The sequence below is a fragment of the Protopterus annectens genome, chromosome 3.part0, assembly GCF_019279795.1.
Source record: "Protopterus annectens isolate FY-2018-M chromosome 3.part0, PAN1.0, whole genome shotgun sequence".
NCBI classification, from domain to species: domain Eukaryota; kingdom Metazoa; phylum Chordata; order Ceratodontiformes; family Protopteridae; genus Protopterus; species Protopterus annectens.
This window is the reverse complement of record NC_056731.1, coordinates 1,383,563,806-1,383,586,128: the sequence shown is the minus strand read 5'-3', so window position 1 is coordinate 1,383,586,128 and position 22,323 is coordinate 1,383,563,806. Positions and strand designations below refer to the sequence as shown.

At 39.8% G+C, this 22,323-nt stretch overlaps 1 protein-coding gene across 1 annotated transcript in view; it reads left to right on the top strand.

Moving 5' to 3' along the window:
* The window catches only part of LOC122797076 (meprin A subunit beta-like), an 896,893-nt gene that overhangs the window by 102,758 nt on the left and 771,812 nt on the right, over window positions 1-22,323 (top strand). Inside the window, exon 4 of the mRNA XM_044065851.1 lies at window positions 6,554-6,706. Within this exon, the coding sequence (XP_043921786.1) occupies window positions 6,554-6,706 (153 nt within the window). The remainder of the gene's footprint in view (window positions 1-6,553; window positions 6,707-22,323) is intronic.

The following is a 22,323-nucleotide window of genomic DNA, read 5'->3' as shown; positions in this document are numbered from 1 at the left end:
CCCAGGACAGAGACTTGTGGGATACCACTAGTGACATTTTTTTCTTTTAGAGCAAACACCCTCAAAATTAATGGCATGATCTAGTTTGTACATATGGAAGTATCTCACTGGACACTACTTCAAGCATCAGAATTAGAAATCATGGCAAAGTCAAAGTACACTGTTTAGAGACATAATAGGAGAAGGAGGCAGACAGATGATGCTGGACATGTTACAACATGGGTAGACAAATGGTTCATCCTTAACAGACCAGGATTCGCTTTCAGAAGATTTTTTGATTGGAAACTGCAAATACAGGACTACAATTTGAAAGCAAGCAGTTTAAATAAATCCATTTCAGTGGGGGAGTGGGATGTAGGATGATCTGAAGTCTAGATCCTCTGCAATGGCTATCTTGAAGGTACACATAACTGACAGAATGTGTCATAGCCACATTTATAAATTACAGTGACTACATTGATATTTCTATTGCTTTGTGGGGGTCAGACAGAAATATAATATTGCTTGTTTTGTTTATTGTGTGATTCAAACAAATCACTTCCAATTTCAGCATACTTATTTTACACTTAAGCAAGTGAGATCTGTGATGGGGCTTAGACTTAGTCAAATCTGAAATAACTGCAGATCTTTAAGTCACTCGCATGCCAAGACTAAATAAGGTGCCCCACTATCATGAAACTATAAAAATGCTATTTTTAAAATTTGCAATAATACTAATTTGGATTATCAGAATGCCAGCTCTCAAAAAACAAATAGTAGTATGAAAATAAAAATACCTATAAAATCCCTAGTCCATGAAAAAAACCCATAAAGAAATGAAAATAGTGAGCTGTTTACAAAGCAGTTCACCATACACAGCCATCTTTCTAACTTTTCTCACTCCGTGGTCATCATGAGAATGTTCTCAGTCCTAGGGTGATTGCTAAAGTGAATGCCTCCTCAGACTCTGACCCCAGCTGGATAGTCTAAAAATTCCCTTCACTGAAAAACAAACAATTCCTGCAAGCATCATTTACCTTACGTTGCCTTCCTCTCTTAACAAATTTAAACGCTACATTCTTAATATGACTTCTGCCTCTTCCAGTGGTAACAGAACTTTTGTTGTTAGAGATATCAATGATAATTTCCTCAGCATCCATTCCAACATGTCTGAATTCCTTGCTGATCTTGATATTTTGCAACTAACTAATGAGCCAGATCAACCAATCCTGCATTCTAACTGCCTCTCCCATTTTGATATTCTAATTATCAACAATTGTATAATTATATCCAATCTAACCATCTATCTTCTTTGAGTGGCAGCTGTACCCATTACATTCAGAATCAACAGCCAGTCTCTCAAATTGTCACCTAAACTGCTCTCATTCATAACAAAATCTACTAGTAATATTAAAAAAAACAAAAGCTCACCTCTCCTGTATGGAATGGTCTCGCACACTTTCCTCTCAAAACCCTAACACTGCAGCAAAACCTTCAACATTTAGATATATTCTTTACTTAACTAAAAGATTACACAAATGCAACAAAAATTGTGTGATGACAAAAGAACTCAAGTAGCTTTTTGGCTTAAGAACTGAATCATGGTATACAAGGAAATAGCACTTCACTCTTCAGACATGGTTTTGTCATATTGCGTAATCTTTTCAAACAAGCCGTAAGACGACATCGAATCAACTATCTTAAATCTAAACAGCTTTTTATACTGCAGAAATCAAAACATTTTTGGAATGACGTTAACCCACTGATTGAATGTAACCCCCACCCACACACACAATAATGCATTAACGTCGATAGTTCTTAAAGCTAACTCAATTGCTCAGAATTCAACTACCTTCCTTCGATCAACACAGCCTATCTCTCCCCCCATCTTCTCATCCTTCTTAACCATCATGTTTCATACCATCCTTTTACTTAAAACAAATAAAATCTTAAGGCATCAAAACCCTGCTGGACCAAATCTCCATAAATGCCACGCTCCAGCCTCTGATAACCTTAGTCCCTGGTTCACATACTGCTGCAAAGATTATCTTATCATTTTCCTGCTTCACATGTTTGACATCTGTCAAATTTTAAATATTATGTCTCACGGCTAGAAAATAGCATTGGTCAACCCTCATCTAAAGCAACTAAGAACTGAAAATTCCTTATAGTTTCATCCCATCTCCATTCTGCCTTTCTCTGATAAGATTCTAAAAAGCAGTATCTATATTCAACTCACTAAATGCATTCAGCAATGCCACCTTCACTCCATGAAGCATCATGGCTTATGGATAACCCAAAACAGGTTCATCCATATCTGAAGAGATTGCACAGTAAATTCATGCATTAAAGATTTTTCATCTAACAGACTCTTCAGACTCAAAACAGGTTCATCCATATCTGAAGAGATTCCACGTATTTGCCATTTTGCTTTTCTCAATTTTTTATAATCAAATTGCATTATGACCTTCCATATATAATTAATATTTTATATGCAAATAATATGGGCGATCTACCCCTTCATCAAAATGACATAAACTCCTTTAACAATTGGATAAACAATTCAAACTATTACTTGATCCCAATAAAAAGTACAGTTGTGTAAAATCTTACCATAACGGTAGATGTCTTTGCTTTCACTGCTGCAGTATTCTTAACTATATGGGATTCCCTGCCACAGAAGCCCAATCTCCAACCAGTCTTCCAAAGACTTCTGAATTTAAAAAGTATGCTGAACATCACCATGTGCATCCTGTGTAACATACAGCATAAAGATGATGTTCAGGCTTACCAAAAACAGAACAGATTGCCCCAGGAGGAACACCAGTCCAAGGAACCAAGAGGTAATGTGTAGATCCAAGAAGGTAAAGAACTAGGGGGATGGAGGGATGGAGCAAATACTGCAGCAGTGAAGGCAAGGACATTTACCATTATGATAACATTTTATACACCTGTACTTTGTCCTTACATTCACTGCTGCAGTATTCTTAACTATATGGGAGAGTGCCAATGCTCAAGAGGAAACTATGGATGCTGTATAGTGGAAGATTCCATTCGTACCTTTTTCACCTTCTTCTTCCCTGACAGCTGAACCTCGGGTGGGAGATTCCTTCCATAGTATCTTTAGCAAGTATCCTAAGACACTGGTTCTCAAGATACAAGGAAAGGGAAGAAAGTCAGCTGCAAAGGGTTTCTGGAACAAACACATGACAATCAGAACAAGATGTATGGTCATGAGAAGCACCTAAACAAAACACACACTTATTGTGGTGGTCTCTATGGAGAATCTATCTCCCACACTGGCATTTACCCTTCCTGGATGACATTAACCACAAGGAGCACAAAAACAAGAAAAAACAAAATCCCTAACTTATCTTGAAAAACAACAAACAGGCATAGGAAGTCATTGGAGAATGAAAATTCATTCAACTGGCAGAAAACAGATGCAGGTAAACAGACCTATGGTGTAAAAGACACATTCAGAATGGCAGCAAAGAAGTTCTGGTTTTGGTAAGTCTGAACATCACCTTTATGCCCTAAGTTACACAGGGTGTGTATGGTGATGTTTGGCATATCTTTTAAATTCAGATATCTTTGAAAGACTGACCAGGCATCAGGCTTCCGTGGCCAGGAATCCCATATAGGAAAGAATACTCCAGCAGTGACTGTAAGGACTCAAACTCAAAGGCCAAAAGAAAAAGTAAAGCGACTGTAGCTATAATAAGCAATTTGTTACAAATGTGCAAATGTAACAAGTGGCCTGCTACAGTTGAATTACCACACACTGAATCCTCTTCAATGTTTCAGTCAAGGCTACAAATGTAATATTGGTATTCATTTATGAAGCTGGTACTGCACTTCTACACCATCACATCTGCTGATCATGCCCCATAAAAGCAACTGACCAGGCCAGCTTCCCCTCTCTCTATACCTTAGTTACAGCTCTGACTAAACTACATTGCATCAACCATGCATTTTCAGTTCTAGCATGAAAACCCTGAAAATCTCTCTACTGCACTTGAAAGGCCTAATGTTTTACTTCAGTTTTAGATCAAAGTTCAAAACACATCTCTGAATAAGACCAGTGTAAGTACTACCAGATAGGCAACATCACCTAACTATTTATGCCCTTATATCTCAACAGATCAGTCACTTCTTCTTCCACATCCTCTCTTAGAAGTTAAAATCCAACTAAACAATGGCCTGTGCTTGTAAATACTGTACAAAAGCATAGTTTGATGACTTGTTCGACAATATTATGTTTTCTATTTTGTGTTATATTTATTCTAATATTGTTCATAGCAACCTGTGATTGTACTCACCCACACTCTGCCTGAAATTGGTTCATTTGATCAGAGCACTACTAAATGCCTAGCTAATGAAGAGAAGAAGCAGGTTTTGGAGGAGCAGCAATAATGGATATGTGTAAAGTGGGATTAATATTTAGAAGCAACTACAATATTAAGGGGAAAAAATCAGTAAAGAGACAATTGGACACGACAGATTCTCACCTCTGCTTTCAATCCTTCTGCCATGCTGTAACTTTCTTGCTGTCCTAAAAATGGCCCCATTACCGGATATAGACCCATACCTCTCAACTTCTTAGAGCAAGAAATTTGGACAAAGCCTAACATAATGGGGGGGGGGGGGCGGTCAAAGGCCCAAAAATAGGGACAGGTTGTAAATATTGCTCTTAAAAGCTTAGAAAGATGGTAAAATAACAGGATTTAACTGTATTTCTGTTACCATACTTTTTCTGAGGAATGCAAACACTGAAATTCAAATTTATGCCATTATTTAGTGACGTCAATCCTCACTCAGTTAACAAATTTTATGAGAAACAAAACAACAATTTGAGACAAAAATATCTGGGCATTCTGCAAAAATCTGGACAGTTAAGAGAAATGTAGACTACACAGACATGGATGGTTCAGGGAAAACATTTGAAAGCTGGGGTCGGCTATGACACAGTTCACCATATGCACTTTTTATTTATTACTTTTTCTTTGCTGAGTCACCCAACCATATACAGTCTCTGAAGAGACTTGCCTAGAGCAACTATTTGTCAACTACTTCATTTCCCTAGTGATGTTCTCAATAGACCCTATTATCACCATCCAGTCACATCATGAGAATAGGAACACACACACACATACACAGTCTTGTACATTTGCACATCTGCACGTGCACACACACACACACACACACACACACACACACACACACACACACAGTCTTGTACATTTGCACTTCTGCACGTACACACACACACGCACACACACACACACACACACGCACGCACGCACGCACGCACACACACACACACACACACACACACACACACACACACACACACACACACACACACACCAAAATACACAGATGCATGCTTCAACAGAAGCATGCTTCCAACCACATGACTGTGGCAGTACCAAAGGTACACCTCTGCTATTCACAATGGTTCACCAAGAGATGCACTCTACACCCCTGGAGAGTACTTAACACTTCATCACCTCAGCCTGGTCAATGCTGATCCTGGATCATAGTTTCTAGAGACAGAAAGAAATGAAACTATTGCACCATTGGGCCACTTCTAAGTTCTTAAATTTGAGTTTCAGCATGTTCAGCATCCAAACTGCTCCCTCCAAAATACTGCTTCCAAATTACTGATCTGTTGTTAAGCTAGTCTTTGAAAATAGATATTTGGGGAGAAGACACTATGGATGTCATTATTTTATAAATTATTTTGGCATGGGATATAATATAAAATCATATCATATTGATTAAATAATGAAAACAAAATGAATGAATGAATTACATTTTGCTTGGTTAAATCTGGGTTGTTTATATCCATTTGTTTATTGTGTGATTTTGACCAAGTAACTGAACCAGAACAAACCTTGTAAGTCTCATGCAGAACAAACAGCTCCGACAAGTATTGGAAATAAGGCATAATAATACTAATACTGACTTTTATTTTAACAGGAAAAATATTTCTGGCATGGAGGGAGGGAGAGATTAGTTACATGATTTTATTAGCTTGCCTTTTTTTTTGGGGGGGGGACAGAATGTGGCATACATGTCTGATATTCATTTCCATGGTGGAATTCCCAATGGAAATGAGAGGTCACATGGGAGTGCTGGCTTTAAGGGTATTGGTCAGCCTTGAAGATTTATGTTACATGTGGAAGTGAATGACATATCCTCAACAACATGCTTGTTGCATGATGAACCTGATGCAGTATGGCACAAGAGTAGTGAGGTTAGGGACCCAAATGTATAACTATCAAGCCACTCCTAATGGGTACCTTAATGAAGGCCCTTCCTGGCCAGTCATTATCCTACAGCAATTTGGCAACAAATGGTCCTATTGGTAGAAAGAGGGCTGATAACTGCTAGGCAGTGAAAACAAAGTACTACACACACACACACACACACACACACACACACACACACACACACACACACACTACAATAACAACCATGCTTTCATATGGCACATGCTTTTTTTTTTGCAGAGGGCTTGTCATGCAGATATGTATTTACAATTTAAATACCTTTTATTTTTTGTCAGCTTCTTCCATCACTTTCATGGAACAGTGCAGCTTTGAACTTCCAAACATCTGTGGCATGATTCAGAATTCAAGTAGTACTGCTAGCTGGCAACGTGTGTCCATGGTCAGTGCAGGTCCTTCTACTGACCATACATTTATGGGAGCATGTAAAGGTAACATACATACCCACTTTTCAACACCACTGTCTACTTAATATTTTCTTCTGACTACTGATTTCATAATGCAGATTTCATTGTATGTGTTTTCTTGTTCAACTTTGGTTATATTTGAACATGCTTGGACTTTATCTTCTGTAATGTATGAACAAATGTCCTACATGATAGACTATTCGTGTTTTTGAGATTTGGCGCATAAGTTTCTGCTGAAATTGTCTATTGCAGCAGTGATAAATGCAGAAGAGTTCTATAATGAGAGCCAAACCCCCAGTTAGCACAAAAATTATTTTAATAAAGGCACTATGAAAGACGAGAGCAGTACCATCATGATGATGAAAGTCAGGATGTCACACCACTATTTCATTATATACCTGCCCATTAATACATAGGGGACACATGCAGCCGGAGTCAGCATGGCTAATGCATCTCCTTCAAGGCATGATTTAGCATATCCACTGATCAGAGTACTGTCTCAGTCATTAATACTAGCAGCATTGTACGTAGTTGCTTAAAATGCATAATCTGTTACTGTGGACTGAATTTGTCAGGGGAACCTGTTTATCTGACGCTGTCAGGTACATTGCTGAAGAAAACTGCACTCTATATTTCTATTAATCACAAATGTTATATTTAAAATTAAATAAAAAACTATACTTATGTTATTCTAGAAAAAAATGCTTGTTGAAATAGTAGGGCGATAAAAATATATTTGTACAATATAGTTCAAGAACTCCAAGGATACATAAAAATCCTCACCACTCACATAAATTTACAGTTAGGTCAATTTATGCAACAATGAGATAATGAAATTAAAGATATAGCTATGGTTGCAGTAATAAGGACCTCATTATTGTCTCATTACCTATCTCTCAGTTGCCCTTGTTTACTGTTATTGCTGTCAGGCTTGATAGTGGTAGCTTTTTCCCTGGCAGCCCATGTATCACATTAATGAAGGCCTTGCTACACACACACACACACACACACACACACACACACACACACACACACACACACACACACACACACACACACACACACACACACACATCAACAAAGAATCCCTCACAGTTGATCACAGATACGGTCATATTCCCTTACTCACCCATATACATGCTTTATCTCACACACACACACACACACACACACACACACACACACACACACACACACACACACACACACACACACATCTACCTACACATCAACAAAGATTCCCTCACAGTCGATGACAGATACAGTCATATTCCCTTACTCACCCATATACATGCTTTATCACACACACACACACACACACACACACACACACACACACACACACACACACACACACACACACACACACACACACACACGTGCACACAAATGCACGCATTCACCTTAATGCAACCACTAATTTCCAATCCATTCAGATACATTTTCTTCTTAATTCTATCTTTCTCAGTTATGTTACTCTTTCTAGATGAGGATTTGATAACACCATTCCCCTCACTTTCATTCTTGTCCTCCATACGTGCTCCTACCCAAGTGTCTTCTGTTCAGTTTGTAAACCTATATCTTTTCCTGTCAATTTTCTCTTTCCAAAATCTAATCTATAATCTATAATTTGATTCCCAATATTCCTTATCACAGGTGCAACTACTAGATGAAACATCCTGTTCCATATTTATTTCTTCTTTCTTTAGCTCCTTTTTCTATTGTTTGAGAGGCCTTGCTTTTGTGCCACTGTTAACCATCTCAACATACTCAGATATCTTCTCAATCTTTAGTGTCTTACCCTCTTCTGATAGCATGCTTACCTTATCATAAATTATGCATTAAAAATACCTTACAAAACTCCACTCCTTTTAAATCTAAAATCCTACCTATATCAACAAATTGTCCGAATACCATTTTTTAACATTCTAAATATGCCCAATGATAACTTTGTTTCTACTTTTATTCTCTTGTTTGCTATTTAACTACACTCCTTTTTTAATTAGATAATAATATATAATCCTTTCCAAATCAAAAACAACTAACTATAATAGAGAAGCATCTGAAAAGTAAGCCATTGTTAGCTCTCTTTTTCCTTCAAGCAGATAGTTATTTTAGCCAAACTATCTGGTGATAAACCAATTAAAAAGTAAAGCCTTTCTGTAAATGCATTATAACCAGCCTGTATTTCTACAGATTTAGCTCTTCATTCTCTGCCAGCTGTTCTTCCTTGTTTGAAACCCTTATTTGCCTTTACACATTGCTATGAGACCAATGCAAATATTAATACTGATAATTAGAAAATGGACATTTGTAATATTAACATCCCATTAGAGAATGAACTTACTCCAGCAGGATGTTAATCTATGGGTAATGTCTTATGTAAAACAATTTTGAAGCCTCATGGTAGCGTATTAAAACACAGTGAAGCTCGGACTGAAAAAAAAACAAACAGCCGTCATTTTTTGCATTCACTGTTCAGCAAGCAGAAACTACAGTTTTTTTTTCTAAACATCTCCAGCAGTAAAGCATAAGTGAAATCATTAACTTAAACAGGCATAACACTGCAATGACAAAACTCAAGAAATGTCGAGTTACATGAGCGAGTCTGCTCACATGTGTACACTGTAACACTACACTCCCCTATATGTTAAACTTCGTACAAATTTAAAAATTAAAAGAAATGTTTTTGTTTGTTTTATTTTCAATATAGCTGCCTGTATTTGCACGTGTTTGCATGGGATTGCCCATTGCTTAGTTACAGTTAGCAGCTCAGACACCGAAGAGGATAATAAGAAAAATATATGCAAATTAAGCAAAATAGCGATAGCGTAGCGGTTAGAGCCTTCGCACAAAGAGGAGGCATTCCCGGTCCAAGTCCCACTACTACACGTGCCATTTTCTGTTGGAAATCTGTATACAAAAATATTTCCTGACATTTATCATGTATAAGTTCTGTAAAAAGCATTCAAATGTTTTATGTAGTAGTGAACAAATTATATATATATATATGAAGGTGAAATGGTTATGCATTCTGAGGCATGAGTAACATATTTTAAGCAATATAAAGTACTGCTAAGCACATTTTAGCAGTATTTAGCATATTTAAAACAAATTGTTCATAGCTGAGCACCGCGTTAACAAGTGCAATGTCTTTGCGCGTAGCTGAGCATCGCACCAACCAGCGCAACTACAACGTATTTGTGCGTAACTGTGCACTGCGCTAACCAGTGCAACATCAGGCAATGTCGGGCAACGTCAAGCAACATTGGGCAAAGTCGGGCAAAGTTAGCAAAGTCGCCTAAACACAGCCACACCTCCTTTACTGTACCTTAACCATTCAGGTCTGGCCAGTAGGAAAATAAAAAGCAGTGACAGGGCTCAAACTCAGGATACTATTCACTATAGTCACAGTACATAACCACTAAGCTATGACAGCATTTCATAACCATGCACTTTCAAAAGACACATAGCTATCAAAGGAATATTAAACATTGCCAGCATTAGCTAAGGAGGTGTGCCTACATCAGTTTTTTTCAAAACTGGCCAATCACAAATAAGTGCAGGAAATGAGGCATATTTAAGCTCCACAGGCAGGAATACTTGCCATAACTGGTTGTAGCTCCCTTCTGCAGTCAGTATGGCTGGTGTTGGAGAAGGCACTCAATTTCGAGTGCAACGCTGGGGCATTGAGGAGTCCAAAGTAATGGTTTGGCTCCTTGTCCACAATCATGAGGAAAGACTCCTGCGGGGCCAGTACCAGGGCACCCAATATAAAACAGAGGCCTGGAACAGTCTTGCTCATGATCTCACCAGTACCACTGGCATTCCTCGGACTGGTGAGCAGGTCAGGCACCATTATTCTGACCTGAAGCGACGTAAGGAGGATCAACTGGACCAGTGGATCCAGGAGTCCCGTGTGATGCCTAATGCCTCAGTACTGAGTAAGTAGCCATTGTATTAAGTAGTTAAGAATTGCTATGCTTGTCTATACTATGGATAGGTATGTCTCAATATCACTGCATTTACTTCACAGCTGCAGGTGTCCAGGCTATGAATCAGCAAGCCCATGAAGATAGGTTGCAAAGGCTGTGTTAGTAATTATTCTGCATGTACTGTTATATAAAATAAATGAGAGAGCCTTCAAAAAGTGTTTTAACCCAATAAATAAAGGTGTAATAATCCTTTAAAAAATGTATAATTCCTGGAGTGCGTCTATATCATTTTCTTTGATATGTTGTTCTACTGTTGCATTTTACAAATAGTACTGTTGTATTAAGCAGTGTTAACCCACACTTGGGTAGGCCCATATAACGTGGATGAAGGGAGTGCCAGTAGCTTTTATCCATATTTACAGCCCTCAACTGCTGGTTCATGCCCAGCATGTACAGGTTAATCTGGCACATGAGTAGCTTGGTATTGCGTTCCCCAGAAATGTCAGTGTGCTGCCAGAAATGTAGGGAGCTGTTAACATATAACTGATACTTTCACCTGAACATATCTAGATAATTATATGAAAGTAGAGCTGTCAGTGTACCATCTTAGCAGTAGTGTGTGTGAGCTACTCTCAAAATATGTAGCAGTAACAACTGCATCTTGGACAGTTTGTATGTAAGATACAGCTCATGTATATAATGATCTAGCAAAATCCAATTGCACAATATAATGACATTGGGTAGTGTAATAATACATGTAAGGGACATATAACTGCAGTTAATAGGAATGTAGTGAAAATTAGAAGGATATATAAGTTGTTAATTGAGCTACCCTTTTCCACCCTACTGTATGTGCATAAAAATTGCAATTCCACACCTCAATCGGTATGTCTAATCTCAAAACATTTGTTGGGACATATTTATTTCAATGCATGTGCCCTGTTAAAATACCACAATATCGGTGGCCTGTTGCCATCAGTTCAACCTGCATGCTGTTGTAATGTCCACTATTGTTCTATATATGCATGTGTTATGCTTGCTTTTCAACTGTTGAAAATCTGGTGTGTTGGGTAAATGGGAATACTTCTGTATGCTGTTATAACTAATTGGGAATGCTGTTGACTGTTACTAACCCATATCTTTATTAAACCCTCCAAAGCATAGTTTGTATGGGAAGGCCGGTCCCAGCAGACCCACCTGTCCCACCTCAGCTGGCCATGGCACCTGGCACCTGCAGGTCCGGTGCCCAGCCTGGGACCTCCTCCTCCGTTGGCCCTGTGCCACCTTTGGGTGGAAGTGCTGCAGGGCTGGGGCTCACCCCCCGTGCAAGCGTGGGCAGAGTAGGTCCAGCTATCACCCTTCGAACCGTCTGGGCTGTGGTGCTTAGAGAGATTGAACGTTCAGTTGCACAACCTCTACGCCAGTTTGAGGCATGAGTGGCGCAACGTCTGGGTCAGCCTGCCTCTCCTACACAGCCCCCAGCACAGCCACCCTCTGGGCTGTGAAGGTGCAGTGGTGACTGCCCATGGGTGGGGACCTCAGTCCCACTGTTTCCATCTGTGGGCTCATGGGCTTGCGATTTCCAAACATCCCTCCCCATCAAAGGTGTTCACCCACCACATGTGTCATATACCACCCTGTATGCATCTTGTTTGTCTTGTCTGTTTACCTCCCCAACCTACCTCCCCAAATATACCTACTTCCCCTACCCCACATTCCACTCTCACCTGAAAAAAAAGGGGCAATCTGCTCCCAAAAAAATTACACCTCATACATAGCTGCCCATTTTGCACACATGTTCACTGGACACATAAAATGTAATTTAATTGGCATTACAATATACTTTGTTGTCCTCACCCCTCTCTCAGAGGTTGAAGGCTTCATATCTAACTCCAAATGTATTCCATATGCACAGCTGTTGTTGTTAAAGAAATGGGTAGCTATGGACCTTCCCTACACCCGTCCTGCATATCCCGAGCTAATTTCCATACTGTCTTTCCCTCTTTGTGCCCCTTTTTTACCACTTTCCTATCTCTCCATTTTTCTTTTCTTTCAAAGAAATGAGCACAAGGGGTTAGCGGGTTAAGCACTATTAAGCATTAGTTAGCTGGTTTGCACGCGTGTGAGCTTGTTTGTGCTTAGCTAAGCATTGCTAAGCATCGTGCAAATCCGCGCAAACCCACTTACAACTGCTTAAAAGTGCCTTAGTCACTCTGTATGTGAGGGAGCAAAACGAAACACCTCTGTCAGTCTCGAACCCCGGACCTTGGACACACTACACAACATGAAGTACCACTAAGCCATGGTAGATTTACAAGGTAGTGCTGAAATAAATATATCATGCATCAGAATGAGTAAATGTAAAGGAAAAATAGGAATACTATACCACACAACTTGTTCTGTGGATCTTTACCAACAGTTGTTGTGGGATTACATTACATGACTGTGATAAGAGAAGCAGCCATTCTAGCAGGAAATAATGTTACACCATCACTTTACAACCCCACACAGTATCACAGCAGGACAAACACTGGCATATCTGTTTAGGGCAGAGGCCATACCTCCCAACTGTCCCTAGTTTTCAGGGATGTTCCTGATTTTGACACAAATTTTATATCTGTCCCTCTGAATCCCTCCTAAATCTACTGACTTTGGCCAGAAAGGTGGTGAATTACACTTAATGAATAATGACAATAATTAAGAGTTAGACACTTCTTTTACTTCAGAAACGGTATATTAATTCATATGCTCTGATTCTCTCAGTGTTTCAACTTAATGGCACTAATATTTTAAAGGTGTCCCTGACATTTTCTTTACTTTTCCCTGTGTCTGTTCAAATATGTACCTGAGTGTTTGAGAGGTCTGGCAGAGGCAGAAACACAGAGGCATATCAGCCTTTCTGCTGTTACACACTGTGCAAATAGCTTTGGAAGGAGTTTCGGAAGCATACCCTTATGTAAGAATACAACACTGAAATACAAATGGATGTAGCCATCTACTGGTAGCAACCAACTGTAACAATGCCATTGCTCTATTGCTGAAAAGACCTGTGTGGTGCACAGACAAAAAATAACAGGCTATTCTCTGGCTACCACGTGGATAGGTCCATGGTTGGGAGTTATGCAGGCAGACTACTTGCCTTGATAAACTAACATGTACACAGCAACCCTGTAAGTCCAGCAAGATAAAATCCACACTATAATCCTTACCCTCTCTGTACTTCTGCACCCCTACCCAAATGTAGAATATACCTATGTGTGCAGGGTCTACCAAGGATGTAGATAAGCATGCTCACAGTGCTGAAATGTGTCCAGTTTTTCTGAGCAGATCGTGCTAATGTCAACACTAAAAAAGCACAAACTGTTTAGAACTGAGTAAATGAATATTCACAGTTGCAGTTCACAAACAATTCTTGCACCAAAGGAATACATCTCAATAACTAGCTTTGTATGGCAGTTAATTGTAAAAGTTGAAAAGAAAGTATATCTTTCCATGTATCTTGGGGTAGCATTTTGAGGGGTGAGTACATTTCTACACTGACAAGTGGGTACTGGAAGCAGCAACATTAGGTCTGAGTACAAAATGTAAATCTCTGGCTACACCCCTGGCTTTTGATATAAGAACCATACCAGTCTTCTGTCTTGAACAATGATGTCCACAGCAAACAAGGATGATCTCCATCTTGGAAAGCTGAAAGGGCCACGCCTACTTGAGTTAGCAATTTATAGTACTGGGTTGCTATGACAGTGATTATTGCAATTACTACACAGCAGGCTGCATGCAATTAGCAAATGGTGTCCACTAACTGGTGCAGAGGCCATCACATGCTCATGTGCAAATACTTACAAAAGCAGGCTGCAATCGCTGCCAACAAACTCAATCACTCTATTGCAGAGATTGACAGAGAGAGACAGAGAGAGAGAGAGACAGACAGAGAAAAGGAAAAAGAAAAAGAAATATTACCAAATCATACAAAGGAAAGGTATGTGACACATATGTATTTACTGGCATGTAGTAGATGTTATTGATGAATAGTCTACATAATGTGAACCATTCATATGTGGCAGCAGTACTTATTTATGCATAGATGTTCTACTTAACTACTGCTATGGACAATACAGTGTGTACCTGTGGGCAGTGGGACATACCTGTGAAATGTTTAGCTCAGCATTAAATGTCAAAGATCTGATCCATGTTATCTGTTTTCTGTACAGTAATGTGGCCAATGGCTGTTGGGGGGAATAGCGCTGACATTATATAAACATGGGTGTAACAGAACAACACATGCATGATAGTCATATTAAAGTGTAGCTTAGCATTTGCAACTGCTGTAGCAGTCTAGTATGCTTATCTAGCATTTGTAGCCATATATACCCCCTTAATGTTAGTGTGTGTTCATATGTGACACCTGTTTGTGTTGTAGCAAGGCCCAACAGTTCCGCTGTGAGGTCCAGGGACTTACAACAGTGTGGACCTTGTGTGTGTATGCCACACACATACGGAGAAATATATATATGTGTCATATATATTCACATCTGTATATGTGCATAGAGCAGGGGACATATTGCAACTGTTTGTGAAGGGTGGAGATATATATGTTGGTAAAGGTTAGTATGCGCATATTTGTATGTAGGTTTTAGTGTGTGGCAAACAAGACAGCATACAGTGGTGGTATATGACATGTGGTGGTTAAACACTGTGTTTGGTTTGTTCAGTTTGCAATGTTGAAGCCAGTGAGGCCTGCTAAAGCTACCTGGGCTGTGAACACCTTCAATGCATTTATCCCAAGACTGTGCAATTTTATTACATTACTGTACACCTCACATCCTTTGTATAATTGATATTCTCACTATGAAAGGTGAAATGTATATGTGCATACATATATATGTATATGTACACCAATGGATGTGTATATGTATATATACACATATATATATATATATATATATATATATATAGTTATATATACTCATACACACCTACATCTACTTATTGCAATAGATTCTCTGTACTGTTGACTGACTGTGATGGTCAATGTGTTTGTGAATACGTCAACGATATGTATCTGTGGGGCAACTTAGTGGAAACTGTTTATGTCATAGTATTATGGGTCCTTGCTTTGATCCTAGCAAAAGCTGTGTATTCTGTTGCTAGGCAGAAAAAGTGCTATTGCATACAGTGTGATTAAGTCCCTCGGTTTTAACTAGGGTGCGTCATTGGAGGCTAAAGCACTACATCTATGATTATTGGTTGGTACTGATGTTGAATCCAAATCCTGTGTGTACTGTAGTACTACTTGAAGCTCTGGGCCTGTACAGCAAAGTATGGTGTATGTCCACATTGCTTGCATCCACTGTTTTCTGTGGTCCCTGTATTCATCACAGATTACATTTCTCAAGATTAAGGTTGTGTAAGTACTGACACACAGTACTGTATAGTACACACTGAAAGCTTATCTGGGTTGTCATACCTTTGTGTCCTGTAATTATGTCTGATGTGTGGGTGGGTATGTCTGTAACATGTCCTTTGAGTGGTAAAACATATAACTGCATATCTAGCAACTTTCATAGTGTACTACAGCTGTATGAGACCTATATTCCCAATTGTGCACATATTTTGGACACGGGTTTGCCATTAACAAGTTGTGTGGTATAATAATAATACATTTACTGGACCTTACACTCATTGTGATGGATGATATATTTCTTTACAAATCAGGTTGATGTATATCTGCTGTGGCTGGGTGGTGCATCGTGTTGCATACAGTGTGCCAGGTACACTTGTATAGTCTTATATAGTGATTTTATTTTGTTGCTGTGCGGAACATGGTTCAGTAGATAGAGAGTGAGCCAGGCACTTCCAAGCAGTTGTGGGGTGAGCAGTGATAAGTGGCAGTTAAAGTGTTTCACTCTCGGTTAGCTAATATGTTGCTATATATGGCAGTTCAGCGATATCTGTACTGTATAATGTTAAATGTGAAATATTACTTGCTCAGACATAATTTCATATTTATGTCTTCCAGGGATCATGGAGCATTGCAGGAACCCCAGTTACAGTAGTGCTGAAAATGATATAATTACTACTAGTATGATTCAGCACTACAGTCTCATGTTCTCATGAACCAGCCAGGACCAGCAGGAGCATACTGCAATGTGGCAAGATGTTGTCTGCAGGGTAAATGAGGTAGGCCTGCATAACTGGACATATGAGCAAGTACGCCACCACTGCAATGATCTTCTCAGACATGTCTGTCAGCATGCTGCTGATGTGCGGAGACAGCAGCTTGCAACAGGAGGTGGTGTTAATATCCATTCCCCCCCTCACCAGAGTGGAGGAACTGCTCCTGAACCTGGTGGCACCAGCCCAACAACAACAGCAGCAGACATACATCATGATGGACATTGGAGCCACCCAGCAAGTACACATGGAGCATGCAGGTAACATGGCATATCTGTAGACTACTGTTATCTGTATTGGTAGATCATGCATATGTGAGATGTGGAGTGTGTCGTTAAAAGATGTGGAGCCTGTTGTTGTACAATACTGATTATTTGGAACATAGTCTGTAGCCCTGTGAATGTAAACTGTTGTACTGCAAGATTGCAAACACACAGCAGCAATGCCACAGTTGTGGCCACTGACAAACTGTCTCATCTCTATGTAAGGTCCCTCTGGGGTGACATCAAGGCAGCGGAAAGATGCTGGTGAGTGTGTTCTACATTCATTATTGTAAATAAAAAGTGCATGTCATAGTTAAGGTGTAAGCCATGTACACATGTAACACACCTACCCATAATGCATGCTGTGCATGTTTGGTGTAAGACCACACACATCTCACTAATGTAATTAGCTGCCTCAAACACATGCAATACCCAGACAATCTCAAAAAATTGTGGCTAGACTGTAGTGACCATTGGATAGGCACAGTTGATACTCAACATGCACATAACATACACATGTATGTTATACACAGAGCATTTTAACATGCTACACATAAAGGATTCCCAAACCCTCTGTAAAGACACACTCCAGTATCCAAAACCTCATCCACACATTACACATAATATACCTGAGGGGTAGAGGCCTATCATGGGGCATTTAAACACTCTGCAACACACTACACATTCATGTCAGAGAATGCTCCTTATTGGCCTCCTTACAAACTCATGTAACAACTGGTTGTGAAATGGTGAATGCAGCCAAGGTAGTACAGTTCAGGTACAGCATGAGTAGTGCTGGTTTGGGAAAAATTTGTAGCCTTGAGTGACCACATGATGCTTCATGATGATGGCGTATGGTACTATACCTCATCCAGTTATTGTAACCACAGTACTACACATAGCTTTCATTGCTATACACCTTAATGTTGCATGTGTGCACACATATGCACCTCTAAACAATATGTATACCAATCACCATTTGCACAACTGACACATATATGTCTTGTGATGCTATTGAGTGGCTAGGTCATATGACACACATTGGGTATGTGTAGTGTTTAAATATGCAGTTGTGTTTTAGCATGCCATGTCATGGATGACACTGGCATGTCCACAATATGATCTACACTCACTATAAGTACCGTACATTGGGTATGTGGCCAAATGGTATTCCATCAATTATCCATGCACCGCTGATGATGTTGTGTGAATACTCATCATGCATGTACTAAAAATGTATCTACAATTATTTGCTAAAGACACAGAGGTTGTAATCGGCATTGGATACCTATCTGACACACAGATACACATCCAGCCATGGTATGTACACCTGTTTGTTATGGTGGACAGTACATTACAGAGTTTTGAATACTTGCACAGCAATGTTGTGTCCATGTATGCATTGTGTTCCAGGGGGAGGCCCATCACCTAATAACAAAACACATGCATCAAAGCCATGTATACTGTTAATAACAAGGACTGTCTACACTTGCACTGCATGCTGTTGAGCAACACATGTCCTGCATGCTGACATGTGTGATATGACTGTTTTGCTTGTGATACTGTACCCCACCATCACCTGGTATTGTGTATGTTCTGAGATTGCTGGTGTTGTGTGTGTCTGCTTTAGGGAGGAGTGTATTTTTGTGTGTGTGCATGTGCGCATGTGCACATGTGTGCATGTACGCATGTGCACATGTGTGCATGTGTGCATGTGCGCATGTGGTCTGACATCATATTCAGGTCTTAAAGTGTGATTCCTGTTTTCCTCTCACAGGTGCCGAGGTGGGGTTGGTTCAGTACAGCAGGGAACCTGATGTCACTGAGACAGACAGTGATCATGAGGATAAGTGTGTTGAGGCATAGGCAGGTTTGTCGGGGTCTGTTGTTGGGCCACCAATTATACAGTACACAAGTCTCCACCCCATCCATACACACAGTCATACTGCCTGTACATCCATCATCACCATTGCCCTTAGCTGAGGGACAGTGTACAGTTGGCACTGGCCAGGACAGTGTGGTATCTATGGCACATGTATCAGGACACAGCAGCCATAGCCAGATGTCTGGAACAGTACCACATGGCAGATGCCCAGGGGTTCTCATCAGAGCACTGCTGGTCATCATGCCCCTGGCAGACGTGCCACACCTCTTTCTACCACATGCATGTTCCAGGCTGTCATGGAGGCACAGACACGAATGGAGTGGTATACCACACAGGGACTAAGGGCACAGAGGGCTCATAACACCTCTGTAAATCACAGTATCCGTGACCTAGCAGGTGCCATACATAATTACACTGAGGTCATTGATAGACGTTGGGGTGAGACATTGGATGTCCTCCACAATGCCATGTCCATGTCTCAGGACAGTGCGGGACGGTTGAGACGTCGACGTGGATGTATGCCAGCAACATCAGAAGCTGGAGGTCACCTTGGACGTCCAGCAGGTCACAGCCGTTCCCGTAGTGCCAGAAACAGCCCCAGCAATGTTGGGGGGGGCTGTCCATAGACCGTCCTAGAACACCACGTGCACGTGGCTCTGGCCAGTCCCAGCAGGGACCTGGATCCAGTGGACATATGTCAACCTCTTCGGATAGTACCCAGTCTGGATTAGTACCTGATACTGTCTGTAGCATCCCTGCCAGGCACAGGTTCTGTATCCATGGCCAGAGATGGTGATCTATAAAGCCTGCCAGGTACAGTCTGTAGCTGTCTCACAAATCCCCGTATATGGCAGCCACATGGTGGAACTGTGTGCATGCAAACACACACACATAAACCAGAAACCAAGGGCAAACACATACCCACACACATTACATCAACATTGGCCCATAACAGTACTCATGGCTCTCACACACACACACTTACACACACATATGTCGATTGTATGGCTCAGTGTAGACCTCTGGCAAACCAACAACACACCCTGTGCATATGATGAAACCTGTGCCACCTCCTGTCATCTGTAACATTGATGCAGGAAAAGGCTGACATGGTGCTGATGTGCAGGGTGACTTTAATAAAGTATAGCAATGGTTGAATGTGTAGCATGTTGTCAGCAGTAAAGTGTAATGATATCCTTGAAGGTATAGCTGAGCAGGCATGATGCATTAAAGCTGTAATTAGCAATGTTGTATTGTTTCCACCAGTGTTTATTCCAATTGTGTTTTGTTTGTCCATGTGCCACTTGGCTGATGTGTGTAGTTGTGTCAGCATGTGTTATACAGTGGACAATAAGCGTGGGGTGTGTGCAGCACAGGTTTGCAGGTGTACATTTGTGAACATGGTGGAGGTGCACTGTCTGCATGTACGTGCATATTGGACACATGAGCAGAGTGACATGCCCTGTATTGGCCAGTGTTAACACTCCATACATACTATTGGTGGCCAGTATGCATTGTACTACACACATTTTGGAACTTGAGTACGCATGTATGTGTATGACACGGGTTGGCACTGTGCTGTGGGTGATGCTGTTGTTGCTATCTGTCAATGGTTTGCATTACTAAGGTTAACACTGTCCCAGCTGCATAATCCTTTATTAATGAACAAGCAAAACAAGGTAGTATCAGTGGAGTAAAAACACGGCTCCTCTTCTTTTCACAGCTTTATTAGTGAGAATGTCACAGAACACCACAACAGCACGAAATTCCACAAAACAGCTCCAAAAACATAAACGCTATGTCTCCACACCTGCGTTTTCGTTTAGACTCACTTCCTCAGATGCAAAAGAATAATGCTTACTCTTCCCCTTCAGCTTAAATACTTTAACTAATTGAGTAATTGGAACTCATAATACAATAAAAAATCTTAATTACATTTTTGCTGACACAATCCCACTAAAACTACTACCTTCATCAAAGTGCCTTCTTATTATTAAGTTAAAACAAACTCATTTCATTTTGATTCCTTACTATCATTACCACTACATTTCATCCCTATAAATAATTCATAAAACAGAACCTTTTATTTAAAATTCAATAAATTAAACATATAAAATTCATGTATAAAAAATTCATGTATAAAAAATCAAATTCATTACTCCCTCTAGTGTACAAATACCCACATTTCACTCAAAATTTTAAAGTGCTTGAAATAAAGCCTCCTAACATTTTTATTGTCAGAAAACAGTCTCATGTTCAACCCCTAAAAACACTACATACACAAAAATAATTTAATACATATTGTGCCTAGTTATACTTCAGAAATGATGCATTCTCTTTTAATATGTTTTTAGAACATAGGGTATCCATTCCCCTATCAAAGTTTTGCTGCCCTAATTTTTTATACTGGGGCTAATGACACATAATTATTAAGCCCTGGTGAATTGTAAGCCTCTAGCTGGAGTTGCCAAAGCAGTTCCTTATATTCAATGGTGTCTTCCCAGGGTCCACTCCGTATGTCTTTATTTACAATCTCCAGCACAAAAAAAGTAAAATCAGCTTCTTCACATTTAGTTTTATGTTTAAATAGGGCGTTACTCATACATTTTGTCTTTATTTCATAATTATGTTCATAAATTCTATTTCTTAGTCTTCTTTCAGACTTCCCCACATAAAATGCATCACATTTCTTGCATATACTCAAATAAATTATACCTTTGGTCTGACAGTTAGCATATTGTTTGCTCTGAACTAGGATATCTCTACTTTTTATATACATTGTGTCCTTATTACAAATAAATGGACACTGGGAGCACCTCCCACATTTAAACGTACCCTTTCTCTCCCTGGTAGTTGTGTTTTCCTTAATTTTCCTTTCAAAAAAATTTTTCAAGTTTTTTCCTTTTCTGAATGTACATTTAAGAGGCTGTGTAAACAAAATTCCCAAATCAGAGAATTCACTAAACTTTGCCCATTCCTCTTCCATCATTCTTCTAATAACTCTTGCCTGCCCACTATAATCCAATATAAAGTTGTTTTTCACCTCAAAACTAACCTTTTCAGTTTCATCCACATCCTTAATAACTTCATCCTTCCCTAAAATGGGCTGATATTTGTCCAGTCTTCCTTTTCTAACTTCTTTTTCAATTTCCCCAATTAAACTGCTCGGGTAACCTCTATCCATGAACATCACATGCAGTTTGTTACATTCTTCATCAAAGTCACTGTCCCTAGAGGACATTCGACAACCCCGAACAAACTGTCCTTTGATTATTCCCTTTTTATGATGATGGGGATGTGCACTCTCATAGGCTAAAAAGGAGTTAGAATAATTATCCTTTCTAAATACCTTTGAATAAAATTCCCCATCTCCTTTCCCCA